Source organism: Anarrhichthys ocellatus, unplaced genomic scaffold, assembly GCF_004355925.1.
Source record: "Anarrhichthys ocellatus isolate YVR2014 unplaced genomic scaffold, GSC_Weel_1.0 scaffold414, whole genome shotgun sequence".
NCBI lineage: Eukaryota > Metazoa > Chordata > Actinopteri > Perciformes > Anarhichadidae > Anarrhichthys > Anarrhichthys ocellatus.
Window position 1 is genome coordinate 2,329 of NW_022280388.1, and position 10,334 is coordinate 12,662.

General features: G+C 39.6%; 1 protein-coding gene across 2 annotated transcripts in view; it reads right to left on the reverse strand.

Annotated features, from left to right (window-relative positions):
- Positions 1-4,961: 4,961 nt before the first annotated feature.
- The window catches only part of LOC116401391 (angiomotin-like), a 33,200-nt gene continuing 27,827 nt past the window's right edge, over positions 4,962-10,334 (reverse strand). For both annotated transcript variants that reach the window (XM_031879752.1, XM_031879751.1), the window contains exon 3: positions 4,962-6,077. In XM_031879752.1, coding sequence (XP_031735612.1) covers positions 5,944-6,077 — 134 coding nt within the window. In that variant the 3' untranslated portion in view covers positions 4,962-5,943. The remainder of the gene's footprint in view (positions 6,078-10,334) is intronic.

Below are 10,334 nucleotides of genomic sequence, written 5' to 3' on the forward strand. Positions count from 1 at the left end.
CGTTAGCAGAAGCGAGGAAGGCAGGGTGTCCGGTTGCCAATTCAAAACTAAACCGGAACATACCAGCAACGTTATTCAGTACATGTAACAGTTAATTTACATAACTTAAGCGTTACATGTAACGTTAAATCATAGTCCCTAGATTACGTTACTTAGCACATTCCAAGTTATGCACATTGCAACGTAACTCACCAGCATCATTTGGTCTACATCTGGTTAGCTTGGTGTGGTAAATGTTATTAGCTTATGTTAGCAAACTTACCAACAGTCGCATTTTAAATTAACTACACAGATACAAGCCGGTTTTAGCCCTATAACTTGCCTCTAGGTCCACCCAAACCATTCTCTGAGACATCGCGATGGACGACATGCTGATGTGCCTGGACACCTGAACGTCAACTCTTGAACCGGACCTGGAAGTGAATGGGTTTATTACACGGCTAAACGGTACACGTTCCGGCAAAACACCACTGTAGTAGGAATGAAACGCTGCCTTGCTGGGCCGAAGGAAACGCTGTCTCCTCCTGCAGAGAACCTCCAAAATACAAATGCCCCATGCGGAAGTTCGCGAACACACTGGCATCCTGGGTCGGCTTCCGATCTGAACTGTCGTAAATAACTCCCATCAGAATTGTTATGGCCAAAGCCAGGCTACGGTTCAACAGTAAAAAAAAAAAGTCCCTCCGGGGGTAGCCTACATCCACGGCTGCGGTCGAAAAGTCCAAGAATGACCTCCTAACGTATATTCCTAAACACGTTTCCTTGACCTCAAATAGAACATGACATCATGAAATCTGATGCAAGATCGCATGCAGGCTTTATAAAGAGCTTCTTCTGTGGGAGGCTGCTTCACTCGTGGTGTGAAGGAGACAAACCGGAGCTCCTTCCTTCCTGCTGCTGTCACGCAACAATCAACATGCTTCAGTAGAAACAATTCACTCATGCAATATCAATGAAACTGTTTAATATCAATATTTCCCTTTTGCAAAAATGTAGATTCAACGGTTCGGTTATAATTTGCTGTGTATTTTGGTTATATTTTAAACAGTTATGCCTAGCTTGTTTTGTTTTTTACTGATGGTTCTTGTTATTGAGAACGAGAATTTGTTCATTGAAAGTTTGCTATATTTACTGTTCATTTTATTTCGTATTCTTTTTTTCTTTTTTTTAGTAAATAATTGCATATAAAATGAAATGAAAAGATTGTCACTGTCTTCATATTCATCAACACGAATCCCTGCACACATGCACTGTACTAATACTAATAAAGACAGTTATCATCTCTGCCAGAGTAGAGGTGTTTTCTCTCTGTAGCCTGTTACCTGCATTGAGTATTTATATACTGTACAGTCTGTGGTATTTATACTGTGTTCTATGTCCTGCTTATAATCGCAGGACCGATTTCTACTTGCGGAAAGCGTTTGTCTTTTTTATAAATTATTTGTATTGCAGTGGTGGGCCATCAGGGCCTGCAAAGCCTTCTCTGCTGGCCTAAACAGAATCACAAAGTTATAGCTATATTATAACTTAATACTTTTTCTTAAATACACTACATGTATTATAATATATGAAACTATTTTTCCCATTACCTTATTTTCTCATTGCACAGCTACTGTCTTCCTCAGTTGCTCTGCTTCCAGTGCAGCTTGTTTTAAGTAGAGCTTTTATCCAATCAGATTTCACCTCTGTGTCTCTAGGTAAGAAGAGAGGCCCGAGGCCTGCAGACTCACAAGTGAATCCATGTGCACTTTAAGTGAATGGGGACGGTATTGTTGATTGTCATAGTCTTCAACCAATCAGATCTTTAGTTTGACATGTTGGGCGTATTCTTTGACGTGTCAGAGCCTGCTAGCTGGCCTACAAGTACGTCATCATTACGTGCAGCTCAGTTTTCAGGTGCAGCTCTGCAGTGAGGTGCAGCGTGTGCTGTGATTGGTCAGTGGGTGAGCACGTGACTATCGTGAAACGAAACTTAAAGTAGCCATCAGAGGCTTAGTTGGAGTAGTAAGAGTTCAAATTGAAAGATATGGAAGAAATAATGACATTGTTTGCATTTTGCTTGGTGTATTCTTTTTTTTTTTACCTAGCTTTGTTTTTTTAACACTCAATGGCTGAAGGAGGAGAAACAGATTTGTGAGTTGGGATTAAACTCTTTGTCAACAAAGAAAGGAGGATGGAGTTTGTCTTTAAGTGAACAGCATTTGGTAAGTCAACTGCGTTTGTTTTTTAAAATCTAATATCTGAATGGCCCTCGAGTGTGTAGCAGAATGCGTGTTGCTGCTGCTGTTTTCCCATTAAGCTAGTTTAGCATAGCCTCGTGCGGTCCCTCAGCTGCTTTTTTTTTTTTTTTGTTTCCGGTTCAGAGGTCACACAGCCAGTTGTCTCCCACGTGAGTGCAGAAAACATTATATTTCCTACAATTTAAGCTGTGGCACCATCATGAGGTTATTAGATGTTTCAGCTGCAGGACAGCAGTGAAGGCCCAGGTATAAAATGCACGGCCCGCCGGTTATATTGTATGTTTTGAAATTCTGATTGTGAAGTCATTATTTAATAACTCAGAATGTGATTATTATTGTAACAATAAAAAAAAAATGTTGCTGCCTTTGCAGCTACATTTTAGCATTTTTTTTAACTTATAGGGAACGATTCATGTGGGTGTGGGCTCATAAAATTAATTGTGGGCTCATTGATAACCAAAAGCAATGACGTGTGGAGGTTGTAGTCTACCACCAAAATCCTGCAGCGATCCCACCTGAGGCGTTACAATTCCCACAGGGTCCATTGTCTTCAAGATTAAGGTGAACCTGGCAAGAGTCATAACAAGCAGAAAGATATTTTACACTACCAGCATGAAGGACACTTAATGTGTTGGTGATGGCAAACATTTGTAAACATATTTGTTAACACGAGCATTGTGCTTTTTGCATTCTGTTCCAAAAGGCTTTTACATAACCATGTAATGTCAGGTGCTGTATAACCATTTACATATCGATGCATTCCATTTTTATATCCTCTGATGAAACACAGTCCTTTAGTAATACCAATGACCAATGTTATACCAATGACCCTCTGCAATAACATCTGATAGCTGACCATTCTTAGCTTCTTCGGTCCAATATTTTTGGTTTTCAGTGACTGCTTCAATCTAGTTATATTAACTTTGCTGGAAATTTAATATTTAACCATATTAATTAAAAAAACACATTTTCAAAGGCTTAGTTATTCTGGACTTGTGAGTTTTGTTGTATTGCTGCTGCAGCCTGCAACAGGTTCACCCAGCACCACCTGTCATCCCCATAAAAATCACTCATAGGTGCACACTCCATTAAGATGGAGCTTTTCTTGAGTTCACACAAGGATGTTGTTTACAGGGGTGAGCACCAATTCATTACTACCTTTGGTCAAAAGTAAGAGATGTTTATCTAAGAGGCTACCTCTGATTTAATTTGATAGAAGACATTCACAGTAGTTTACTATGCATAGAGTAAAGTAATGAAAAATTACTATGCCTGATAAATTACAAAAATTACAATTAATAGGACAAAGGAAGAGTAGACTGATTTGATTATTGTTCACATCCAAACCAACTACTTCAAATAAAACCTCAAGTCATTGAAATGGTGCATGTACATTAATTTCAAGGTTTGTTTTGATCTATTAAAAAGTCAGATGGGTGGTAAGGATAGTGGCTGCAATTTTATATATTCACAATATGGTGTGCAAATGTCAACTTTATGTCAGGATGTACTACTAAAAGAGAAATAGTCATCACAGAGAGGAGGCATACAAGAAGATTATTAGGTTAGGGTTAGGTCAGTTGGATAACAAAAAAGGAAAAGCTCATCAGTGGCCTGTACTACTAAACAGGATTAGGGGTCAACAAGGTCATTTTGGGGTTAACCCTGTGTTTTCAGTTCTACGACAGAGGTTCCCTTCTCACTGGGGGTAGATTGCCATGGTCATTTTCACTGAACACCTAACTTGCTCCGGAGCAGGTTATGTTGGAGAGAAGAAATCACTGCGTATAAAAGCATCGCCTATACTGTCCAATCAAAGCTTAGGTAATATTACACAAATACACCGAAATGTTAATTATAATCCAGACTAAACGCAACACAGATTCAATTTACAAATGCAGAAAGGACAGTTGGCAACAAATGGCATACTGTGTGAATGTGTAAATGAACAGGCTTATAACATTCACTGCCCACCTAGACAACGATAAATCTGACAATAATTACACGTGTATTCCGTTAAATGAATATGTTACTGAGGTATTCTTATGGCGTGTGTGACAACTTCAGCCTTATTCTTTCAGGTGCAACCCCCGGCGGTGTGAATTGGACTTGGGAGCAAATAGAAGAAAATCACTAAATATTTGGTTACCATATATTCATATCATATATTCACTCATATATGTCAACTTCTTAAGCCGTGTGCTGCAGTGCTGTTATGGAAGGATATCCTCTTATCATTTTTAATAATGCCTGACTTATGCAAAGTCTGTTTCACACCGCCGGGGTTGCCACTGAACGAATTAGGCTAATATATTGTTATACACGCCACAAGCAACACATTCTTTTGACAGAATACACAGTCAGATCTACTCGTGCCCTAGATGGGGCAGTGATATTATAAACCTGTGAATTTACAATATCAGATATTGCAAGCTGTCCTTCCTGCTTTTGGCAGTTGAAACTGTGTTAGTTTCAGCTTGAATTATGTGTTTAACTTCTTTGTAGGACCAGCTAAGCGGGATCGTGGTTGTTAAGAGTCAGTTAAGCCAGGTAACCAAAACATACCTGGGTATGTTGAACTTGCTTTGTAGTACAGGGCCCAGGTTTTGCATTTGAACTTAGGGAGCTTTTTCAGCCTGAAATCAACATGTCACAAACACTAGTTGTGTCGAAAATTCAGGTACTGCTATCAGAAAGGCAACTCAATAATTCAATCGCTCATGAAATGTAACAGCTCAAAGGCTCAGCTCTTAGATCCCTCCACGGCACACAGTTCCACACAGGCCATTACAGTACATACTGAATATAAATTCTTAACAATGTTTTACAGTTTACATCATTTCTCATTACACTAGTGCCATGTCTAACAACAGTTTGAAAAAAAACATTGCACATAAATACAATAGCTAGCGTCAGACATCATAAGGCAATATAGAAAAAAAGAAACACTCTTCAAAAAGTAGTGCAATATATGCAACAAAACGGTAGCCGATATCTTTGGTGTAAATAGCGTCCACCAACACTATTGGAGAATTTACATATCTCTATCATGTGTCCAAGTTACATGCTGCTTTCTCTTACAGCTGAGCTCTTGTAGCAAGGACCGTTTCTTATCATTTATTATTTACTTGCATGTAGTAAAGAAAAAATTGCATATGCCCAAATGTGCTGAAATGCCATTGATGCTGCTATGGCGAAAGCCCCCCTTCCCAGGTCAATAGGTAGTGCATTTAAACAAAGACTTAGTCACTGACCACAGCATTTAACATTCATTTAACAGTGACAAAAAGAAAATTCCTTTACCTTAAATGTAAAAGTTAAAAATATATTTGTGGATTTGTGAATGTGTTTGCTCTATATGTTATATGTTTGTTGAAGACATTGAACATCAGGTTTGCCTATTCATTTTTATATTTTCTTCATCACATTAATTATAATTTGGTCAACATTTATGAGCATGCATAGAGACTGAATTAAGTAAAAAAGGTTTTGTCTACAATTTGGATTAATTACCTTCCATTTAGCCTCAAACAAAGGGCGCCAAAAGTATCATACAAAGTTGCATCAGAATTTTGATTAAATGCACACGTAAACAAAACAGTATGAAAATGTCTCGTGATGATTTACATGTCTGTCGCTGTGTTTGTCGATGGAGCTGCCCTCCAATCACTCAAATGGATGTTTTTTCCCAGAGGTCAAGTGGTCAGATGAGGATCTCAACCATGTCTTTTTCCACTTCCTGTTGGGTGGGCGGGACTGGAGGAGGGGCCTGTTGATGTGGATGGGACTGGACGGGGAGCCTCCGTTCCAGGGTGCTGCTTTGAAACACTGGCACATCTGCAAAGAGTTGACAAAAGAACATGTAAACATGTCAGAAGTTGAAAAAATTATCAGTCCAGTATTTCTGATGATCCAGTCTGTTTTATAAACGTTTAAACATAGGTTAATCTGTGTCTGTTATACAGTATAGTAATAAAGATCCTTGGAGATGTCAGATGTCATGTTAGACCTGGGGTACATCCCAAGTCTCTTAATTGCATCCCTGTTTCCTTCACTTGCATCTTTTCCTTGGAAAACCATGCGAGGAGAGAGGAAACAAGGAAATATGTTTTAAGCGATATGAGATTTCTACCGGCAGAATACGTTTGTCTTATTTATTAATTATTTGCATCTGTATGTTTTGAAATTCTGATTGTGACGTCATAATTAATTAACCCAGAATATGATTATGGTTTCTCTTGAACAGTGGAATTCATTTATCAGGTTCCATGTTTCAGGTTCAATTGAAATGACATAACTCATAAAACCCGACACTCAGGAATGATCAGCCTCACGTGACTGAATGAAAATGATGATAAATGATGTAAAAAGTGTTTTGTCTCTCAGCTCCCTCTGACTTTAATTGTATCCATAACAAAAGTTATTGAGGGAAATATCAGATCATGAAAAGACAAATCTTTCGAATAAATGAAGAAAGTTGTTTGTGGTCCTTTTGTTCAGTCTACAATGAACATATATTTATACCAGATGATGAATCAGAAAACGAATTCAATATAAAACTAGAGTCTAATCTGTGATCTGTCTTCACTCTGGTGTGAAACTCCAGTGATGTTGAGAACAATCAGATCAGTCCGATCGTCTGCAGCGTCCAATCACATAACTTATGAACAATGAGGGGGAGTGTCGGCCATTAAAACACTTCCTGGAAGGCGGCTCTCATGCATCCTCGCTCATGGCTCCTCAGAGATCCCTCCTCGCTCCTCGCTCCTCAGAGATCCCTCCTCGCTCCTCGCTCCTCGATCCTCCGAGCAGAAATAAGAGCTTTGGGACGGCACAGAACAACTGCCGGTTCAAGCGAGGATCGAGGAGTGAGGAAATGATGGAATTGCCAAGTGTGCTTATGTTTTCGAGCATTTTTAGCCTCTCAAAATGACCTTCGTTGTTAACGGCGAAGACTGCATCGCCACGGCAAAGGCGTTCGACGAAACATCAAAAGCTTCATGAACTGGCATTATGAACTTCTTATATTTGTATGGAACTAATTTGATATTGATTTGATTTACCTACTAAGAGAAACAAGCCAAAGTATAAAGACTTTAACTTCCTGTTACCAGTAGGTGGCACTATGACTATGATTCAAAATTGGCCTGCAGATGTCTTCAGGCCTGGAGTCTAATCAAACATGTGAAATCTGGTAAAGATCTGATGATGTGGAGTCGAGATACGTCAGTTTGTTCGTTCATGGCGAAGGATCGAAATTCGCCGAGCCGCAATGTCGCCGCCCTTCAATAACTTCTTACAATCTTCACAATGAAGCATTATCAAGGTCTTAAGGCTTTTCTGACAACATTTGAGAGGGATCTGATTAATCTGTGAGGAGCAGGATGTCAAAGTACACAACTTACAACTTCCAGTTGCCACTAGGTGGCGCTATTACTATGATTCTAAATTGTCTTATAGATTTGTTCCGGGTCAGGATGTTATGACATATGAGAGATTTGGAGCAGATTAGACAATGTATGGCCGAGTTACAACAACTTCCTGTTTCACGGCGAATGGTGTTTTTCTGACGCCATGCCACGGATACATAGTTTGATAACTTTTTGATCTTTGAGTAACTGTTCACTGCCAAGGTCTCAAGAGCATACTGACCGAATCTGAAGTTGATCAGGTTAAATCTCTGGGAGGAGTTCGTTAAAGTATGACGCCTTGAAACGGTCCAAAAACGTCATAGAATTAAAAATGGCCGACTTCCTGTTTGGTTTAGAGAAAAATTCCAAGAGGATTTTTTGTGCGTCTCATCACGTTCCACATACCTACCAAATTTCAGACAGCTAGGTGAAACCCAATTTTGGGGCTCCTCAATAGGGGGCGCTATCGAGCCAATATTTCCTACCGCAGCTGGACACCCCAATCAGACTGCAATTTTCGCAAATTCTGGCTTGCGTGCCAAATTTCAGAAGTTTTCCAGTATCCCAAGCACCTCCTTTTTGCGACGAAACACTAAAAATAATAATAATAATTAAAGCTGCGAGCAGCATTGATCGGGCCCTCGCTACTTCACGCACGTCAAGGGTACAGGCAGGACTCTGGCCATGCATTTCTGTGACCGGCATACACTGCGTGCATGAGTTAAACGGTATTTCCTGGTACTGGCACGACTCTGGGTGATGCGGCCATGAATTTCTGTGACCATCACACTCTGCGTGCACGAGTGAGATATTTCCTGCATAGACCAGCAGCGCAGCAAGATCATGTTGCCAGGTCTTAATCCTCAAATGTTTTGAGTGTACACCGATACAATCATGAATGTAAGCCTTTAAAGATCATTAAGAAAATGAATGTGCTTCAGTGTTTGTAACATAACAGACTGTCAGTTTACTGGGATGGGGTTCAACTCCCTGCAGTGTCCTGCTGATTGTATTTGGACTTACATGAAAGTTAACAAAATAGTAGTACCATTTGCTGTTACTTGAACACTTTAATTTAACACTTTTCATTTTAAGTTCTTCTGTAACTTTAGATTGTAGTGTGAAGCATTCATTATAATGTTTAACCTGATTGTCCTGAAGAAGCTTTGGACAGATCATTTATGCTAATGCCCATTGACAGTGGCTTGACAACCACTGTTATCTAATTTCTGCTCTCAAAGCATCTTACTATGCACATATTTAGATCAGAGAAGTCATTCTTTTCTCATGGTGTGCCCACAAACCCTTTCAATAAGTTCAGTGTTTGGGCCGCTGTATTTATAGAATCCTGCTTACAGCCATGGTCATCAGTAGGTGGCGCTATGACTATGAGTTAATATTGGCATGCAGAAGTCCTAAAATCATGACCGTAATCAAGCATGTCAAGTTTGGGAGAGTTTTGATAAAGTACAGTTGAGTTACAACAGCTTGATGGATGATGGTGAACCATGTAAAATGGCCATCGCACCATATCCACGTCATTCGATGAAACCTAAAGCTTTTAGTAACATTTAATCGCTAAGGTCTTTAGATTGTTCTGACCAAATTCTAAGCTGATCGGATTAATTCCCTAGGAGGAGTTCGTAGTACAGCACCTGGAAATGGAAGAAAAACACATGAAATTCATACAAAATTCAAAATGGCTGATTTCCGGTTGGGTTTAGAGCATGGTCCCAAGAGACTTTATTTTAAGTCTACATGGAATACATCTGCTTACCAAATTCTATACATCTAGGTGAAACATACTGCGAGGGCTGCATCGTCAAAATATTGTAGGGGGCGCTATCGAGCCGACTTGCCACTCTGAACCAATACAATCATATTATATAACTACATTTTGGGCTTTGAATGTGTATGCCAAGTTTGCTTATGTTTCGAGCATTTCTAGCCTCTCAAAAACACCTTAATGTTTCATGGCGAAGAATGCGTCGCCACGGCAACAGCTTTTCACGAAACAACAAGCTTTGAGTAACTTTTCATCACAAAGGTCTTTAGACTGTACCGACCAAATTTGAAGTTGATCTGATTAATTCCCTAGGAGGAGTTCGTTAAAGTCCAGCGCCTGGAAATGACAAAAACGACACTCGAAATTCATAAAAAATTCAAAATGGCTGACTTCCGGTTGGGTTTAGAGCATGGCCCCAAGAGACTTTTATTTAAGTCCATATGTGATACATGTGCCTACCAAATTTTGTAAATCTAGGTCAAGCATACTGCGAGGGCTGCTTCGTCGAAATTTTGTAGGGGGCGCTATTGAGCCGATTTGCCACTCTGAACCAATAAAATCATATTCCATAACTACATTTTGGGCTTGTAATCTGCTTGCCAAGTTTGCTTATGTTTCGAGCATTTTTAGCCTCTCAAAATTACCTTTGTTGTTAACGGCGAAGATTGCATCGCCATGGCAACGGCGTTCGACGAAACATCAAAAGCTTCATGAACTGGTATTATGAACTTCTTACATTTGTGTGGAAGTAATTTGATGTTGATTTGATTTACCTACTAAGAGAAACAAGCCAAAGTATAATGACTTTAACTTCCTGTTACCAGTAGGTGGCTCTATGACTATGATTCAAAATTGGCCTGCAGATGTCTTCAGGCCTGGAGTCTAATCAAACATGTG